The sequence below is a fragment of the Corvus hawaiiensis genome, chromosome 5, assembly GCF_020740725.1.
Source record: "Corvus hawaiiensis isolate bCorHaw1 chromosome 5, bCorHaw1.pri.cur, whole genome shotgun sequence".
NCBI classification, from domain to species: domain Eukaryota; kingdom Metazoa; phylum Chordata; class Aves; order Passeriformes; family Corvidae; genus Corvus; species Corvus hawaiiensis.
Genome location: NC_063217.1, coordinates 48099868 through 48120823, shown reverse-complemented (window position 1 = coordinate 48120823; position 20956 = coordinate 48099868). Strand labels below are relative to the sequence as shown.

Below are 20956 nucleotides of genomic sequence, written 5' to 3'. Positions count from 1 at the left end.
CAACACATGAACTGCACCTGACTATACATGTCCAAAGATCAGCACAAGCATGACTGAAATTGCTCAGTGCTTTCGTCCAATTAATACAAACCATATGTATGTTTACTGAGACTAACCCAGAAAGCATCCAAAAATGGCCGGTAAAAGAGAATGACTACAACTTTTTGAAGACAAAGTGCTCACTTTATAGGTAGGTTGCAAAATCAAAACAAACAAAAAAAAACCAAACCAAAAACACACACATGCACAAAAAAGCAGGTTGAAATTGCTGGAAAGATTCCTTGCTGTAGCAAAGCAGCTTAAAAACACACTCCAAGGCTACATCATTGGAAATGTGGCATTCACGGTTTGAAACATCTAGTAGGGGACTGGAAATTCACTTTGGTATCACTGAGCCACCACCTGCGCTCTTTGGAACAGATCTGCCAAGGCACTTCATTTGGGACTGATGCTGAGCCAGTGTGCCAGAGGGACTGCTCCACTCACACACCCACCTGAGTGTGGGGAAAACCAAATCACAGAGCACCTCCTTGTTCTTGGAAAGAGCAGCATAAGGCTGTTGTCCTCCAGGGACCCTAGAGGCGGGACTAAAGCTTGGACCACAGGCACAGGTTTTTTTGGGGAAAGGATGTGTCACTGGTGAGAGACAGGATAACACATTATCTAACAGGAGGGAAGAAGCTTATTAAACAAGCATTTGGCTGAAGAGTTTATGCACACAGATGTGATTCATCTCAAAAGATCAACATTTTCAAGCTAAATCACAGGTTCTGCATTTTGAAGGCAGAAAGAGGCAACTCCCACCAATAGTTTTTGTGCTGGCTGCCAGACATCATGCTGCTATCACAACTGAGACACAGCTGCAAGTCTGATTCCACTCAGAACCAAGCAATGCAAAGGTACACGTATGATCTCCATGTTTACATTTTAGGTCAGGGTCACTGCACTCATCCACCTCTTCCTTATGGGGAGCTGACAAACATTTCCTGTTTGTGAGGGGACACTGTGCACCAACACAGCTCTGACCTTTCAGCAAGAAGCCTTCCACACAACTCCAGATTTCAAAGGCTGACTTTACCCTACTAGATGTAGAGCATAAGCTCTACTACAGTTTGAGGAAAATCCTCTCCTTCCTCAAATTTACAGATGCTTTTTTGAGCAGTCCACATTTTAAAATGCTCATGTAGCTTAAGAGACCTGCTGGGATGAAACTGCAGTGATATTTGTTGAAAACACCAAATCTCAAAAAAAATCCCTTCCACACAGAAAATAAGAATTCTTAGTTAAGAATACAAACAAAGGAAGGGAGTGTTCAGGTAGGAACTTACTGCCTTAAGCACTGGTCTGCAGAGTTCTTTATTTTTACATAAGTGAAATAATTCTTTACAATTTCTTTTTAAGACGTCCTTCAAAAAAAGGATTAGGTTGCTTCTGCATTTTAGCACTTGTTTCTGAACGACTAGAAGCCAGTTGATCACACTTTCCTTTTGCTCAAATGCAGTTCCTGCAGAAGAGGTGAGAAGCAGAGCAAGCACTGACCCTACATCCATAATGCTAAAACACTTCCAACACACACACTGAACCCCCTCAGGCCAGGCCTGTGAGTACAGCATGGAAGGCAGCAGTAATGGGGGAGTGGGGAAAGGACCCACCATGCCCTAGGGCAAGCTTAAAAAATAGAATCATTAAAAAACAAAAAATCAATCAATCTCATTACCCATTTACAACAACAATGCAAGGGTGAGAGGAACTGAAAAAGAAAGAGCTCTCTTCAAACTGGATAACTTAAAACTTAAGAAAAAACCCACAGCTTTTGCTTCAGCTTCCAAGAAAGCCTGAGGTGAAAGAGGGCCATGTGGAGATCAGCAGGTGGTTTACAGAATGGTGATGCAGTGGCACCGAAAAAACTAAACAAGTTATAAGTGAAAGCAAAACAGAGAGAGTCAGCTAGGAAGCAACATGACCCCCAGCCATCATGGAAGTGAAGACTGTGCAGCAAAAAGTAAAGATGGACCCAGAGAAGTTCTGGAGGTGATTTTGTTGGAGGTAGACTTGGAGATTTTTTTTTTTTTTTTTTTCCCTTGGAATAGCCTACAGCAGGCTGACACAATGAATGCAGACAATTTAAGCTATACCTTGTAGATTAAAGGCAGAACTTTTCAGAACTATCTAAAGGATTTAGGAGCTTAAACTGCACTGCACATTCCAGAGGAATTTGACCTGCAATTAATTAGACTCTTCTGGAATGCCTTTGCTTTTAAACTGTTTTTTTCCTTGAAATCTCTGAGAAAGTGTGCTTCAAAACCACTATGTGACTAACTGGAATTTCACATTATGGAATTACAATGAGCAGGAGAACTAATGTATGCAAGTCTTATTTCTGATTTCTGTTTCTTCACATTTTTTGGAGTTACTGTTAGTTTGTATCTTGGACAAAAGGGCTTATGGCTTTCATGAATTAAGCCTCTCTTTATGTAGCCAACTACAACACCCTGGAAGCACAATTATGCGGCTAAGATAAGACAAAATGCAGTGGTGATGCACCAATTCATCATGTTTGGGTTCTCCTAATGAAGCCCATTACTCACAGAAGAGAATTTTCTCAGGCAGTTAGTCACCAGCAGACAGCTTTCCCCATTACTCCTTCCTTTTCTGCACTGGTGAACATCCTGGTCCTCCCCTCACCATCCCAGAAGTGCAATATTAGGAAAAGTCACCTAAAACACCTAAATTAAAAGTAAACAAACAGTACTTAACTTTCCTTTAACCAAAAGAAATTAACAATAAGACAGTACACCTTTCATGAGCAAGCAAACCTTTTTCATTTAATAAAAAAAGACCACAAAAAGACAGAAACAGCCTGCTGTCCATTGAACACTGCAGAAAGATACTGAGTATCTTTCTTGAGCTTATTAAAACAAGCATACAAATAAACTAGACACTAATAACAGCTTGCATAGAAACATTTTGTTTTGTACTTTGTGCAAATCTTACTAAATAAGGCATGCTCGCGGGCTTAGGTAGCAATGCAGGAGCTATCAAGGAATGCCGAGAAACCGCAAGGAAAATTCCAAGCAGTCTGCAATCCACATCCACTTATACAGTTCATTGGACTTCAAAGCCCAACAGCTGATAGCTGCAGATCTGTCTGCAACATAAGGCAATATGGTATGTGTAGGGCCCAGCACCTGCTTTTAGCTACTCATGGGTTTACTACACATAAGATCACTTGAATTCAGAAAACCTGAGCCAGTAGTTAAAAAGGGGGTTTCGGATGTGGATTGGTAAGAACCCAGCTTCAGGGTTCTGAAGCAAGGGAAGAGGCAAAGAGGACAATGACACCGAGATGCACAGCCCTTCACATAAAGGGGTTTTGTGCAGATTTTGCATGTCTTTTTATACTGTGAACCTTCCCCGTGGGGCAATGTTTTTTGAAGCAAACTTGTCTCCTAACAAGTTACCCAAAAGAATATTTCTGGAACAGAAAAAGATAACATGTTTGTGTCTCTTAGCCAGCCTACAAGTGTCTATTGCAGAAATTCAACAGGAATTACTGACACTAAAGAAGGGTGGCTCTGTAAAGAGGAAGGGATGAAGAAGGAAGTTGCAGTAAGAGCAGTATCAGAAATCTCAAGTAAGTTATATAGCACAAAGGGAAATTATAAGGCCTAACTGGAATAATATTTTGCCTCCTTCTTTGTCCTCCAAATCAAGTATTTTCAGGAAATATTGAAGTACAACCTTCTTTTGAAAGCAGCTTTGCATTAAAAATCTGTTTAAACTCCAAGAGCTTTTTTAAAACACATTTAAAAAACCCACTAATAATAATCTTCAAAATCCCCCAGTATTTTGTAACATAAAATGGAATGTTCCTGGGCTAGAGCTGCCAGCTCCTTCAGGAACTCTGGGAAAAGGGCAGCTGCAAGTACGGCGTTCCTCACGTGCGCAGGAAGGCTGGGATGAGCCAGGCCTTTCTTTCCTTTCTGTCCCAAGAAAGGCTGCAGTACAGCCGGGTAAGCTTCGGAAAGATTCCTTCCTTTCCCCGCATTGCTGATGTGCTGGACATTACCTAGAGACAGGAGGAGAGGGAGAGGAAAGAAAAAAAGACTCTGTATATTAAGCACACAGAGTATCTGTACAGTGTCCAAAGCCAGTTTACAAGGATTGTGGTCAGAGCTGTGATTCACAGTACCCAGATTGTGCAGAGAGATACTTCACTAACCCAGCATTTTAAAGTTCTACGTGCCCCGGTTCTATTGCATTTTTTATTACCTATCTTTCCCCAGGTTATATATTATTCAGTTCCAGCTCTGATGAGAGAAACATGTGGGCAGAAGAGGAGTCAAGGGGCAGAGTAATATGGATTTACCTTCTGAAACAGTAGATAATATCTACGCATCTAGAGCCAGCATGGTTGTCTCCATTTCAACAATACTGTGCTCTATCCCTCCCCCAGATCAAACTGTTGTTTTGATTTTACTTCTCTTTCTCTATCCTCTCCCTGTGAATCACCATGTCAATGGGTTTGAGGCCGAGCTGTCATATCACCACGAGTTTGAAGCAAGCTAGAAACTAAGGGAAAAAAACCATTTAAAAATTGGATTTTTCTGTAGCTATAGGCCCCACTAACTACATTTACTTCCCTGTAAAGCAAGTAAACATTAAAAAGAGAGCAAGTGAAAGCCACTGTGTGCTCTGCTATATGATCTCTGCTGCCAGAGTTCAAAGGATCAGAGCTCAAGTATCAGAATGCATGGAATTACAGTGACAGCAACACTTAAATTTTAATCAATTGCTCCTTGTTTCAACCTGAAGCAGAACTGCCCTTTAATTAGATGATAATTAATTTAGTGAAACTAAAAAGGTGACAAAATTTAACACTGATGGAAATAAATACTCTACAAAGAAAAAATAACCTGTAGAACTCACTGCTACAAGATAGAACTCACTGCTACAAGGTACCACTGAAGCCAACAGTGGAGACAGATCCTGTCTAACTAACAAGTGGATGTTCTCCTGAGATGTGTAAGTAAATCATTAAAAAGAAATAAAAGGACTATTATGCTAACTCACATACTGCAGACAAACCCAACACTGCACTGCTGCCTTCAGAAGGGGCTTCCCTTAAAGTGCACACAGTTTATATTAAAGTAAGCCTCAGGTGACGCCAGCCTCGCTCTGAAACCTCTCCAAGCAGCAAACAGGGGGAGCTGTAGATGAAGGCCTCACTCATGCTGCACAGCAATCCCTCTGTTCAACAGCTCTGCACTTTTGTTCCTTGCCTGTACTTCACCCAAGGCACTGTGGAATTACGCTACTCTTCCAAACACTTGAAAAAAAAAATCATCTTAATCATTTAACAGATTTGTACTTTTCTTGAGTTTAAAACACCTTTCCAACTCCAGACTTATCAATCATTCATGTTGTTATTCTACAAATTTCTATCTACTAGAGACAGAGTACAGGAATTTCAATTCTGTGGGAAAATCTGACTGTGGGAGGAAAAACAACTTAAATTATAGATTACAATGAAAAGATAAAGTTTTAAGCTTCCCCTGAAGATTTTTTTTCAGATTTTCTAATGTCAAAACATTTCATAATTAAAATTTTAAGTTTTTAAAATAGTTTAGGCAATATAACCAGAATGCTAGTCTACTGTCAAAGCTTTGCTTTTGTTTCTACTCTTCCTTTAAAAAAGCCTCAAAATTGATACATTTCTAAAAATAATTTTGGTTTAGATTTAACTGCTTGTTTGGAAAAAAAACCCCCGAAACACCAGAAAAGCACAGAAAGCTGATATAGGAACTAGAGATTTGGGTTTTTTCCTTTGATCAGGATTGTTCCCTTCTTTCTAGGGTCAGGATGCAATCTGAGTCACACAACTGAAAATTGAGCAAATGAGTACTCTGAAGATTGTTACCAACACATTGAAAGAGGGGCAGCTTGTACACGAGATCTGCATCATGACAGCTCTACATGTGTAACCAGAGCCCAAGCTGCTGTGGAAGAACCACATGCTACTGCAAGCAAAAAAGAACAAATTTTACCATTTCTGCTCAAACACCTTTAGAGACCAACCCCCAAATGAGAAAGAAAATGCTCTAGAATGTTTTGGTTTTACTTTTGTCTTCCCCACTATCTCTGGCTTCAGGTTTTCATATGTGAATTCTGTAGGAGGCCAGCTATGCTCACACCTGCAGAGAACACTGGGGTTATTCACCACTTCTGTTCAGGGGAAAAAATCACTCAGAGAGCAACCAGTTTGTGTGACAGCCAGAGGTGGTGTTCAAGCTAATGCGAAGACACCCATGGTGAGTTCCTAATTTGTTGTTTCGTTTGGGTTTTTTTTTCATTTACTGTTATTGCAGCAGTTCTTACCTTGCACTTCTTAATCAATATAATGAACTACTTGTTGATGGGCTACTGAGTCAACTCTCCCCCAGGATTATAGTTTGATACTTGCATCACCAGTCCTGTAGGGAACCAAGTCTGCAGTTATCCAGACATTAATTTACCCTCCACTTATTTGTCAAGAGAAGCTTTCTTTGCAGGAGTTGCCACTATACAGAAGACAGGGTGACTAAGCAGCCTTGTTCCAAATTCCTAAATAATGACCAGCATGAGTCAACCTGGAAAATTCTGAAGCCCACAGAAAAAAACTGACGTAAAACAGGAAGTTTAAATAAATGTCATCAGGAATGCATTATGTAAAAGTTCTTATTGCCAGCACCTAAGAAAAAAAGGATTCTGAATGTTGCCTCCTAATCTCATCTCCCACATGGTAGCTACAATACCGTCTAATTGTGTCTCATATTTATGGACCAGAATGCAGAGCCTAAAACACTACTGACACTTGCAGTACACAGCCTTTTTACAGCAGGCATCTTCCACAGACTAATTCTTCGAGAAGCAGCCTTAGCAAGATCATAATTTTACAGACCAGATGTACTGCAAACCTTAGAAAGACATGCTGACTATAAACTAGGTAGATTATTCTTCAGAGCCTTGAAAAATGAAAACACAATTAAAATGGTACATAAAAAATCCTGATTTCCACACCTCTGGAAATCCAAGAAAAGGATCAACATCTTCACAGAAGTGTGGGCAGAGTGGGTGATTATTAATGATTCCCAATGATGAGTAAGCACACACCTGTAAATGCAGCCTCTCTTGAACCCTCTTGCGGAGTCAGCTCTTAATGACTCACCAAATTCGACACATTCCCATCATGTGGGAAGTTGGCTTTTAAGGGAAGCCTGCATCCAACACTGCCCACCCAGCAGCAAGCTGAGAGCAAGCACGTCCTCACAGCAGGGCTTCAACTCTACCCATTGCCTGGCTGTGTCTGAAAGGTTCTTAGTTAGCAGCTAAGACTTCATTTTGTTTATTTTTACTAGCTTGCCCCACAGTAGTATAAATAAATACAAGTAACTGTAAAGACAGGTGCAGTGTGCACTGTGCTTGAGAAGCAGCAGATGTTACAGAGCCCCCTGCAAAGCTGGCTTGGTGGGATGTCTAATTCCCCACTGCTCTTAGACACACAACTTTTGGTTTCTTCTGTTTGCTTTGCTTTGTCTGTCATACAAGAAAGACACTAGCCAGAAAACTTTCAGTGTCTTATCTCCTTCAGTGGTAGCCCAAACCATGATACCAAGCCTTATTCAATTGTTGCAGAAACCAATTCATCCTGGACTTCTGTCCTCTCTAACATTTATCAAAAAAGAACCAATGACTAGCTGAAGGTCAAGCTAAAAATAAAATGAAATCCTGCACATATGCCACCTCACCTCAAGCTTTGAAAGCCAGTTTGTTTACTGACAGCAAGCCAAGAACTGATTTTGTTACTTCTTTAAATAGATATTTTATGTAACAAGTAAAAGCTTCTAAAAAGCAAAGAATATCCAAATAGACCCATACACTGTGGTCTACTGGGCATCATCAGTTTAAAGTCAAAAGGATACATCTGGCTGATAATATTCACAATGCACCACACCTTCTTTTAATCATCTGAAGAAAAGGAGAGTGGTAGCTGGTAAGTCATTCCATCCAGCCCTCCTCTGAGTGTGGTTAACACTTACCTTTGGTGAGCAATTCTTCTGCAGCATCAGACATGTCCACACGAAAAAGCAGGTACTGTTGGGCCTCCAAGAGAAGACCTGGAAAGTCTTTTTCAACAGAAGCAAAATGTTCAATCTTATTTTTCACAGATGCCAGCACCTGCCAAAACAACAGTAACAATTACTTCTTCCTCCTTTGCTCCCAGTACAGCCACAGACTGAATATTCAGGCTTTCTCTACCTGCATTAAAAAACAGAGTTCTGACAAAAGCTATGGTCATACAGAGTTTCCAGTTCTTTGCACAAATGTAATTAAAACATGGAAATGAAATAAGAAGCTCTTAGACAGGTAGGGAAGCTACATGAGAAACTGAAAGGAGCTAATGTAAGGTTTAAGGAGACACTAAAGACACTGCTCCAGTAGGCATGGCTAACACCTGTGGTAAATACCTGATAGAGTGAGCGCACACTGGGCTGAAACACCATGTTGGTGTTGAGCAGAAAGGAGCGAAGAAGCGGCTGTGGATAACTTGCCAGCTGAGTAATAATCCCAATAAGCAGCAAATTTACATGCAAGGAATTCTCCAGCATGTTCTCCAGCTTCGACAACACCACGCTGATGAATGGTCCTGCAAGAAAATAAGAAGGAACCAATGTTTTTGTTTTCACAGAAGAAAAACCCTAAGATCCAGGAAAAAGGCATTTAAAGGGAATTTTGACCACCACAACCACACACTAATTAAAGACAACAGGGAGAAAACTCAAACGGTAGCTGAACAGAAGAGCAGACTTAACAGAGGTGTTAAAAGCTTTTGTGGTTAGCAGCACATTTGCTAGCTAGCCAATCAGTTTACATTAACCACATATGTAACACATGTGACTATTCCACTTTGCATGTGCCAATAAGGATTTAGCCTAGGACATTACCGTCTACCACGCTATTCCCCTTGAATAAATTGGAATGGTACTACTAGTTCTAATGCAAATAGAATCTGCTCTTTTTCCTCTTCCTGTGCCTTATTTTTATGTAAGGACTGGGCAAAGTAAATTATCGCTAGCTTTCTTGTCTTACCAAAAAACTGGTGGTACAAAGAAAATAGGAAAATGCTATTCTAACTATAAAATCCAAGCTGTGATAGTTCCCATCACAAGAAAAGGCATTTTCAGTACAGCAACAGTCACACAAAGCAGGGAAGACATTAAAATAGATTTATAAGCATAATTGCTGGTAGACATAGGCATTATCATATAAATGTCACCAATAAATAATAGCTTTAGTTTGTGTATTCATGCTGAAGGACAGCCACTGAAATATACAAGCATTTACCATGAAGTACATAAACCCTTAGGACTCCAGCTTAAGAAACCTTTGCAAGGCTGAGAACAACTTCACCCAAATACTAGGCTGTTAGACCACACAGCTGGGGAGATGCTTGAGGCAGCCAGTACGAGTGACCTATCACAAGTAAAGTCTTAGAAATGTGCCTTGTCCCACCCATAATCCCACCACACTATTCCAGTTCCAGAAGAGCTAAGAAAACCATGCAGAAGAATCCCTGGATGATTAGCACTGCTAACTTTGAATATCCCACTCTCGAACCTGGCAAAAGATGCATGCCATAGGCAATTCTAGGGTCAAGTAGGTGGCCATAATCCAACCCCGTTCCAGCTCCCCTCAGCTTGCACATGGCTACCATCTGAGCAGGGCACAGTGCAGCCCAGTGCCTGCAGGAAACTGCAGCAGAGGCTAAGGCAGTTCTGGGCCAGTGCAAAAGGAAGGATCAAATGAGGAGTACGCCTGTTGCCATTCCACTTAACAGAGCTCCACTAAAGGCTGAAATCTGTCATGCTTTACAGCAACTGTGAGTACAAAGCAAGCACTCCTTCCAGACTCATCTCTCAGGGCTAATGCTGGCACAGCTCCACTTGCAAGAGGAAAGGTGGGAGGGCCAGTGTTGACAAGGCTTTATGTGGCTGCTGCCTTTCAACCACCACAACAGCCATCACAGCCCAGGTACCCAGTGGAGCAGCCCCAAACCCTTTTGTTGAGATACAGTTTCTTCTGTCCCAGCGTAAGCTATCCTGTTCATGGTGACATTTTCACACAGCTCCTGAGAGGAGCCCTACTGTATCAAAAGGGATGGCAGAAGGAGCTGAGATGTGTCACTGTTTCTCTTCTCTAGGTAACACTTCAAAGCTGAGTAGGTAAAGCTGAAGCTAGGTACTTGCAGCAACTGCTGCTTGGCACTGCAAGAGAGGTTACCAAATACATAAAAAAAATTCTCAGTAATAGCATGACTTCTACCCCCCAAGAATTTATTGAAAGCAGAGTTTAGAAGCCTTGTAAGAAACAGATTAACTAGATGAGAAGTCAAAAAATTACTCCTTTCGGGGCCATGAAGTCAAGCATTGATACATGGAGAGGAAGGGAGTAAAATAAACACCTGTTCCTGAACACCACAGGTAAAAATAGGGAGGAGAGTGTTTAATGCTTTTACAGTGGATATAAGACACTGAGAGAACATTTTCTTCACAGATACATAGGCCTGAAGAGAGCATCTTTGCATTGCTGACACTTATTGGCTGTAGGAAACTTCTGTCAGGTTATTTGATTCTGCAGAGAGAGGCCCCATCCCAGAACAGTAAAAGCAACCTAAAACCTTTATCAAACACATCTACAAACATAATACAGCACCCCAAATTAGATAAAGAATCATAGAATGGTGTGGGTTGAAAGAGACCTCAAAGACCACCTAGTTCCAAGCTCCCTGCCCTGGGCAGGAACACCTTCCAGTAGACCAGGTTCCTGTCTTTGAAAGGGCCTGCAATTTCAACATTTCCAAGGTGTTGTTATGAGTACTTCCTTACATGCAATCACTAAGATCTCCATTAAAGCAAGGTAAGGAGTCTAGATGGGTACTGTAGATGGGTAGCAAACATCAAGGTTTATTGTGTTTAGCTTTTTGTCTTAATTTTCCTCAGTTTTGGGGTTTTTGTGGGTTTGGGCGAGGGATGGGTTTTTGAAAAAGAACAAATGGAGAGAGGGACCAGATGAAGAACGAGAGCCAGAGAGAACATTTTTGAGCTACATTTGACAGCAAATAATGGGAAACAGAAATGGGGATGCAATTAGCTTCTGGTACAAGGTAATTGCCACCACAGCAAAAATAGAAAATTAGTTGAAAAACAGAGTGAATTTTTCAATTAAGGAACAGTGCCAAGTATTTCGGCCACAGCTGACCTAGGGCTGCTTTTCAATGAACACACACGTTTTCCCCCTCCAAATGAACAAGAAGCCATCTTACAGAGGTTTTGTGTTGGGTGAGGAAACCTAGTACATGACTATTTTTTATTATTTGCATTACTCCGGTATCTAGGAGACCTAATTAAAGACCAGGAGCCTGCAGTGCAAGGAGCTGTACAAATACAGATCAAAAGCCCACTCTGACCTCCAGTAGTAATGTCATTCCTGAATAGTCTGGACAGTCAGCAGAGACCAATCTTAAATTGCTGCCTGGCACTAGACAGAAAAGCATGCCAACAACGAGGGCAGACCTGACACTGGAGAACAGGATGCCAGGGCAGAGCATGGAGACAGGCACGTACAGACATGGCACCAGTGCTGACACCTCGTGCTACGATGTGGAATAGCAAAGAGAGGAAAAATGGCACTGTGATGCTGCATTCATCCCATCAAAGTCACCAGAAAAACAAATTATTTACCTGGGCTCTGTATATCAAAACAGCTACTCTGAACACCTTTCAACTGCAAAAGCTTCCTCTGGAGTGACAGAACTCTCACATACAAACAACTTAACCCCAGCTCAATGTTTTAAACAATTACCAAGAAAAAGCAGCCAGAAATAAACCCCTGAAACACTGATGACTCTGCTGTATTTTCACACTGGATCTCTCACTCTGCTTGGAGTGGTTTCAGCTATTCGGGCTATACCCTGTTTAGTGCCAGGACTCTTCCTTGGTCTATGCTTGTGTTGTGTGCCACACAGTGTGATCTCATTTGGCCACCTTTAATCCCCATGCCTTCCTATATTTGTTATGTATGTAATTAACAGGACATTCCACCTGTAAATGGAGCACTCTGGCTCCTTGGAGAGTGCTTTGGAGAGACATCCTCCTTTGGTCCAAAGGGAGATGATATACTCTCTGCAGAAGGGGTATCTGCTGAGAAATTCTCAAAGTCCTCCTCTTCTTCTGCTGGAGAGACAGGGTCAGGAGTATCCAACTTCTGCTCCTCCAAGCTTGTACTGTTTGGATCCAGTTCCTTAATAATTCTGTCATACTGTGCAATGAAATCCTCACCATCTGTGCTCAGCAGTTTTACACTTAAGTTACAATCTGCCTCCTGAGAAGAAGTCTTCAACTCTAAGTCTGGCTGTGGATCAATCTCAGTCATTTTCTGGTTTATTTGTTCTCTCATTACACCTTTAGTTGAGCTTGAATTTCTCTTACTGTGCTCATCCAAGTCCATTTCCAGCTGGGTCTTTGCAAGAGACCCATTGACTACTGTCTGGCTCTGGACCTTGCGTTCTCTGGCTACATTTAAAGCTTTCTCCTTGGAGCTGTCATCATCTTGAGTATCCTTCTGGGCACATAACCTGTAAACCATAACATCATCCTGAAAGTCTGACTCCTCTATGTAAGAGCCTTTGATGAGCATAATGGCATTTTTTTTCATTTCTTGAATGTGTTTTGGTGGCTCTGCAGGTGGCTGCATTTCTATGCTTCCCAGATCATCATACGTCTGTGGTGAGCTCACATTAGACCCAGGAGAAATCCCTGTGTCATAGCTATCATCCCATTCTAGATCCAGCTGCATCTTCTCACTGAATGGAGTTGCTTGAGCAGAGCTACATGTGCTAGGTGTCCGTTGCTGGAGCCGAAACATGGGGTGTTCCACATCTGTACTGTTCTCCTCTGCAAGCGTCTGGATAAAGGTGTCTGGATCAGGATTTACTCCATCATACAAGGCAGACCAAACCTTACAATCTTTCAAGCACTGGATGATGGCTTCTTGAGCTTCCCCCAGGTACTGCAAGTAGCTGATGTCCACAGACCTTCCATATTCCACAATGCAAGCAGATTCAGAAGAGCGCCTACCAGGATCTGGAAGTAAAGAAGATGACTCATATCATGAGCATTGTATCAAATTTTCTCCAGCAAGTAATACACTAAAACAGTGCAGGTAGAGTCTTTAACCCTAACCATCCAATAAGGCAAGAAGACCAAAGCATAATGATTGAGATTTGCTCATAAACACACAATTTCTTCCTATTGCAAAGACAGAGCTGTAACTCAAGATTTCTTAGAGAGCAGCCTGCATTCAAACCTCAATGAAGCAGCAGAAAACCACTCTGAAGCAGCCAGAGCTGCGGCCATGCACCTGTACACTATTTTCATGAACGTATATTCAAGCTGGATAGCTGTTAAAATAAGGTTTCGACAGACCTGGATATATGGAAGGAATTAAACTTTCTAGTCCAGGTTTGCCCAGTTTGTTGTTGCCCACCACGTTTCCTTCCCCTCCTACTCTTTCCCCATTCCTTCGACAGGGTGCTACCAGATCAAACTCAGTTAATGATTTGGTCTTCCCCTGAGCACCAATTACCTTTAGTTTGTGCTGGTTTTGTCCAGAGAATATAATCTTTTCCTTGGCTTTCAAGTGTCAGAGTGATTCCAGTGGAGCAGCAGAGAGGTGTCAGGGCCAGCAGTTTTGCAGCAGATACAGAGTAACAGTCTCTCTCTTTCACAGCGTGTCGCTGGCTCAGCATCATGTGGTTGCATGGGATCAGATACCTGAAACAGCAGTGCCCACAGCATTACTGATCGTCCTTTCATGTTAGAGAAAGCAACAACATACAAAATTCCCTTCCCACCTTCCTGCTTTCTCAAATGAAAGAAACAGCAATAATAATATTTACAGTGATCCATTTTCTAAACCTCTCAAGAGCATGAAACCATGACTCTTTATATTGTGATGCTTGGTTTGATGAGGAGCTGTCAAGACAAGTAGAGATAGGAAACCAGTTGCATCAGAACAGGGAATCCTTTGCAGGTCAGAGCAGAGCTTTTTTAAGAAGGTATGGAGGGAGTGTGGCATGGGCAGATGCCAAAGGCCAGCAGAACGGTTTGGTCCAACTATGAATGCATTCCTTCTCAGAATCCTCAGTTTATTTGTTTTCCTGGGAAATCCAGAGAGAGGCAGTTTGTCATGCAAGCAGCCAGAAAAAAAAGGAGGGAAGGTCATCCAAGTGTTTTCCTGCAGTAGATCAAGACTAAGCTCTTAGGCAGAGGAGAGAAGAAGCTAGAGGAGGCTAAGGAACAGAGAAAGCACAGTCTCGTGTTGAACTTCTTCAGAGCACTTTTGTTTTACTTTTTAAAAGCACTTTTGTAAGAGCCCCAGTGTTAACTGGACAAATGATTTGCCATTTAAAATGCAAATAAATTCTAAAGGATTCCCTAAATAAACAAAAAGAGCATCCCCAGCACTCTAATGCTAGAGCAGTGATGTACTAGTGTTCACAGAGATCCTAGCCGTATTCCCAGGCACAACTGCCAGGTCTATAGGGAATTTCACCTTAGTGCCTGTGTGTAGAGGGACAGACAGTATCTGGAACATTCATGTGATCTTCAATGCTAAACGCCCAAGTCAGTTACGCCAATATTTCCAAATAAATAACCAGTTCTCATCTAATAAACACACCCAAATTATAAGTATTTTGAAGCAATGTACAGAATCACAAGTTAAAACAAAAATAATCACTGCATTTAGTATATCACTTAACAATCTACCTAAAACAGTTCAGGAACCTGAAGTATTCTCTTTGAGAGAGGAATCAAAGAGGTGGAAAACAACAAGAAGGGTGGAAGCTGCAAATAGTATATAGGTCTGTATCACAGTGCATAATACACTAGAGAAAACATGCTGGAGAGAAAAATTTTGCATTTAGAAGCAGGGAATAAGGAGTTTGGAGGTGATAAATATATTCTTAGCTTCTCTCACTTTTATAGAAATAAATCACAAGAAAAATCTCTTGCTCTGGAGATCTCAGGATGTAAATCAAACTTTGTCAGGTCTGGTAGACTTTTGTGAGGACCGTAAATACTTTTCTCTCTGTAGTTACTTGGATTTCTGCTCCCTTGGAGAACTCCCACCCAGCTCTGCATCCACAGAGAGAGACCATACGTCCCAGAATTAGGATGAAGAATGGGAAAAGGAGTTTGGGCTTTACCTTAAAACTAGCTGTAACATCACATCTTCACAATGCAAGCCAATAAGTGTTCTGAACAATGCCAAGGAGACCACACAGAGCTGGAAAATGATAAACATTGTCAGATTTTGATCTAGAAATTCTATCTTTCCAATCTTCCCTGCATCCTACATTACAAAATGGCTCTGCCAGAACATTATGATTTATAAGACACTCTTAGAATGATATTTCATTTCGTCAGCACCCCATGAGATCCTTTTTTCAAGTTGTCTAGAGCTATACACGTAATATGTTATATTTTAACAAAACACAATCCAGAATTTTCCTTCAAATAAGCTATTTAAAAAAAGCAGTATTAAATATTATTCAAATTTATTAATTTGATTTAGCATGAACTGAACTTTTTAACTTCCAATATAATGTTTTAGTTTTTACCTCTGACACAGAATTTGAACCAACTAAAGGTCTTTTCTGAAAGAAAAGCCATAAATCACCTCAGGTTTCTGTTGCTTTAAGGTTAAGGAATGACTAGTGTTCTGCACTTTAAGAAGCTGAATGGTTGAAGAGCTTCACAACAACTTTGGAAGAAGTCAGATTCTTGCATGAAAGGTGTATTTCAACTGGGGAAGGGACATAGGAGAAAAACAGGAAATCTCTTTTCCTCAGTGAAATTTACAGGGAGTCAAGCATAACTTTTCTTCATGCCATGGAAGTTCAAAAACACCTGCTGCTGCCTCAAATTATCCTGTATTTAAGAAATTTCAGTTTACAAGAAAACAGTAATCATTAGTCTTTGCAACCATTTGCAAATCCACAATCTTCTGAACAAATAAATCTAAGTCTATTTTTATATTGTGAAAAAAAGATAAGATTTAAAATACACTCAAGAAACAAAAAGGATAGTATTTCTACAAGTCCTTTTGGGCACCTGTCTGTAAATAAGTTTAACTCTGTGAATTATTAATCAGTATTTTCATCAATAGTAATGTACACAGATTTTGTGCTATGTTCGCACTTGGCTGAGCTATACTGCAGAAAACTCCTTTAGCATCACAGAACCATTTTGGCTGAGATCCTGAGTTGCTCAGGGCTGCAGAATTCTTTACAATTCCCATCTCGTTTGCCTATGGAACAGTAATTAATGATTAGCAGAGACAACAGCATTTGCATTTTTGTTGACAGAACTTTCAGTTTTCAGAGTTAATCCATCTTAGAGATGCACTAACAGCAGCATGTATCGATATTTGCATGCACTTACATTTCAAAACAATTTTCAGATGAAGCTACTGTCCCTAATACACAAACCTAATGCATATCCTGGTGTTCTGGCTTCTCTAAAACATTACTGCACATTCTAAGCATTCACTTGCACTAAAACAGTATTGTTAATTTCAGCCATGAAGCTGTGCATCACCGAAGAGTCAGCCAAGGCTGCCAGCCAAGGCTCAGAAGGGTAGTCCAGTGCAACAAGTACTCATTTTCTCATCCAGAAGATCCAACTGTCCCTGGCAGGCAGCTCTCCAGCCACTGTGGTGGACTGAGCCTAGGCTGAGAAGGGGCTCAGCACAAATCTGGGATAAACCCTACTGCATGAGGGAGTGAAGGCAAAGAGAAGGAAGCAGCAGCCTCATCATTCGAGCAAGGAAGTGTGTTCTTTTAATCAAATAAAGCAAGCAACATCATAGGTAAGCAAGCATGCTACAGTAATACAGACTATAGATTCCTGAGAAATAAATCAGTGAAATCAGGATTAACAACTGGGATCCATTTGGAGACATCCTTAGAGGGGCTCCCATTGTTTCCCCAGATGGACTATTGGAAAATGCTTGTTGCTTGGCAAAACTCCAAAGATCAAAAACACTCCTCACCGCAAGTATATTTATAAGTCCTAGGGAGAGTTATCTATGATACTATTAATCCAGCACTGTTCAGAATGAAAGTGCTTCCAAATTTACCTGTTATCTTCTAACAGGATTCAGACTTCCAGAGGCTCTCATTACCTCTATCAATTTCCTAAATGTGTGAAACCACCTCACAGGTTTATCAGCTTTGTATAGTGGTTGCTAAATGTCATAACACACACACAAAAAATTATAAGGATGGAGAAGTCACACCATTGGGTGAAGGGGATAAAATTCCTAGTTAAACAAGTACCCAACTGTAATATATGAAACCTCCCATTTAACTATTGAACCTACATCTGTGCTGAGTACCTGAACTTCCTTTCTGCTTGTCTTACCCGGAATGGTGTGTTGATCCTGCTGGTAAGTGAATCCAGGATATGCACATTCTCATGTCGGTGCAGCAAAATAAAGCGGAGGAAAATCTTGAGAAGGGCTGGTTCCGAAACGCTGCGCAAGAAGAGATCCAGGTATGCAGTAGTAGTCATCACTTCCTCCACAGTCACCTGTAAGCAAAAGTAATGGAAATGCAAACACACTGCACACACAAAATATCCATCCATCCATCCATCCTCTGTGACTGTGTATCTGGCAAAGCTCTCCATCCATAATGCTGCCACAAAAACATTGAGTCTTCACTGCTGAATTTGCCTCTCTAGCATTTTGAACCCATTTCTTACCTGTCTTGCAACCCCAGGAAAAAACATCCTCCCTCTAAGCGACGCCCCAGATCTCACAGTGAAAATCAAAGACCAAATCATGCTAGAAGATCCCCACCACCTTTCTGCCCATGTCCTCCTTTGCATCATGCTTCTTTTGTCCCTTATAAGCATTTTCAGATGTTGTGAATGTCTGCATCTACCACTTAATTAAAAATAAATGTCAGAGCAGAATCAAAGCACATTACAAAGTTGTGGTCATGAAGCTTTAAAGAGAAAATTCCCATAGATGTCCAGAATTCTGTCATAATTTTCCTTCTTTTTAATTTGCCACAGCAGAATTTCTCATTTTACTCAATTTTTAAGAGGTGTATATGTACAAATATATTCACACATAAAGCCCAACCCAGAATCTTCACTACTGACTATTAGTAGATCAAAACAGAATTCATGATCCACGTGACATTTGCATACCATAACCCACGCTGCTCTGCTTATTGCAATCCCTTGGAGATTATCTATTCACAGAACACACTGGCAAAGCACAGAAGATTCCAAAGCCCACCTCTGCACCATGCACTGCTCTTGCAAAGTCAGCATTTTTCAAATAGTTACCCAGGAATCTAATAAGCTTAGGTGCACGAAGATAAACCCTTAAATACAAGAATCTGTCTATATGAAAGGAAGTATTAAACATCTTTTGTTTACCAAACTTAGCTGGATAAATGAAAAGACTGATTTTATTAAAAAAAAAAAAAAAAAATCAATGCTGTCACTTAAGACCTAAGAGGATTTAGAAAATACTCAGAAGGGCAACATTTACGTAACATGCTGTAAATATTAAAATCCCTGTTCCATTATGCTGCATGTTAGCCATGTACACAGCAATGTCATGATGCAAACATTCTCTTTAAAGCATTTAAGATCACAAGCTGCTTCTGGGTGGTTACACAGAACATAGGAATGGGGTATGCAGCCTGCAGACCTTATGGAGAGAGAAGGTCTAAAGCTAAGGTCATTGAATCACTCTCAGTCTGAGGCTTTATTCTAATACTCAGCTACACCATCATTAATACAGTGGGATACTAGCTCATTTTAGCATTAGAAACAAAGCACCAGTGAAGTAGCAACAGTCAAATTTTTCATCAGGAAACAGAAGCAGCCCAGCTCCAATCAGAAAATTTTCTTTTCTTGCAATAGGTTTGGGGACTTGTGGTGTAAAAAGGAATAGCTTTCTGGTGAAAGTTAGTGTCTGTTGTCCTAAGAGCTGGCTTTTCTTTTTTTGCCTTTTTTTGCCTTTTTTTTTTTTATTTTCCCTTTTTTTTATAGCAGTGAGTGGTAAAAAGCAAAGCCCACGAAATCCATCATGTGACATCATTATGACATCATACAGTTCATGGACAAGTTTAAACTCTCTGCCAAGGAAAGGCCAGACAGAAGTAATACATCGTTATGTCTTCACGTCACTTCTTCATCCTTTATGGGGTAAAGTAAGCACATTCTTGGCTGCAAGTTTCACCCAAGTTTGCTGACAGAATGTACTTGTATCAAATACTGCAGCTGTACATGAAAGCAAGAAAAGCCAGCAGATCCACAAGGGCAGTGACCCTTTTCTAAAACCCACACTCTTTGGGCAACTCATCCTACATTTCTATCAGTGAGAGAAACCCACACGCTTTTTAAATTGCGTATCATGAATGAAATGAAGAGCAGGAGCAGAAGAAAGCCAGCTGGAGAGCAGTTTAGAAAAGAAATGTTACGTTTTGAGAGCATGTTCAGTGCTCCTAACAGCTTGGGCACTAGACAAAAACAAAATCATGTTTAATAGCCAACATTTCACTGATACCACTAAGCAGAGCTAGAAGAACCAACCAATGATTAATGAAGCCCTAACAGGTCACAAATGAGTTACTTAAAATCTTGTTAAATCTTAGTTTTTTTTGAAATGAGGGGTTTTGTGAAGGGTATCACATTATGCTTAATTTTTATTCCTTCTTGGGAAAAAAGTTGGTGCATCTGAGTAACCGTTTTCCAAGAAAGAGACAAGATGATTAAGTTTTGTCAAGATTTAAATGGATTTGTCAGAATCTTTTTCAATTTTCAGTGAAAATGCATTGCCTTATCCACAACACTCCTTCAAATTTCCTCAATAAATGAAGCTAGGATCTATTTTGCAGGGTCACTGTGCAACACTCAAAGCAGGCAAGTTAAAGTTGCACAAGCAACTTCAATGCTATAGTGTTCTAGAAGTTCTAGTGCTCTCTCAGCGTGCCTTTGTGTGCAACTTGTCCCTATAAACCAGCAAGGAGACCAACCTTCTGCTTCCTTGCCAGGGCAAATCAAACAAAAATATTGCTTTGGGGCACTTAAATGCCAGGTATGCAGCTTAGGAAAAAGATCGATTAACCTGGCAAGCAGATGTCTGTGCTTTTACAATTAGATCTTATTTTGCCACCTTGCATTCTGGGTTTACTTCTCCCTTTTAGCATATCTGATGGTGAGCGTAACTTCTGAAGATTCAAGGCACCTAGAGAAGTATTCAAGAAAGCCAATTTGAACTCCACGAGGCTCATCTTCTTTTTACTCTGTGGGATACATTAGTCTGCTCTGATTGAACCTCTGGAGAACTGACTCTTTTTGCAATTAACTAGAGAAGGACGCTGGAGAAATCAGTAAGATGAGGTTAAACCCAACCCTGGCAAAAATCCTTTTAACTCTGCATACCTTCTCTACAGACTGCATCATACATAAAACATGGAGTGTTGAAAGTGAGACTGGTTCAATTTGTGCAGTTATTATTGAAGATCTCTGTTTTCTATGATACCAAAGCCATGCTATTAAGCTTCATTCAGACTACCTGCTGGCTGTCTCCTCTTAAACAAATGTCTCGTGAGACAGATTTGGGGGAAGAGGGAAATCATTTCTAATAAATTCAAATCAGTACTCAGATAAACAACAAAAGAACAAATGCTCCCAGAGAACTAAACAGGTACTACCCATGTCAAGTATGTCCACTACAGTCAAATCCTGAGGCAGTTTTACAAAATCTGTTATTGTAAACATTGATTACAGTATCATTTGTCCAAGTAAGCTTTCAGCTACTAGCCCTC

The 20956-nt window shown here is 40.7% G+C and overlaps 1 protein-coding gene across 12 annotated transcripts in view; it reads right to left on the bottom strand.

Moving 5' to 3' along the window:
* Positions 1–2798: 2798 nt before the first annotated feature.
* FHIP1A (FHF complex subunit HOOK interacting protein 1A) overlaps positions 2799–20956 on the bottom strand; it is an 81115-nt gene continuing 62957 nt past the window's right edge. For 11 of the 12 annotated variants that reach the window (XM_048303310.1, XM_048303314.1, XM_048303318.1 and 8 more), the window contains 7 exons: positions 17526–17693; positions 15308–15387; positions 13684–13871; positions 12141–13181; positions 8508–8686; positions 8079–8217; positions 2799–4069 (listed from right to left, as the gene is read on the bottom strand). In XM_048303310.1, the coding sequence (XP_048159267.1) occupies positions 3819–4069; positions 8079–8217; positions 8508–8686; positions 12141–13181; positions 13684–13871; positions 15308–15387; positions 17526–17693 (2046 nt within the window). In that variant the 3' untranslated portion in view covers positions 2799–3818. Of the gene's footprint in view, positions 4070–5770; positions 6474–8078; positions 8218–8507; positions 8687–12140; positions 13182–13683; positions 13872–15307; positions 15388–17525; positions 17694–20956 lie in introns of those variants that run through there. The other variant, XM_048303319.1, reaches the window with a different exon arrangement.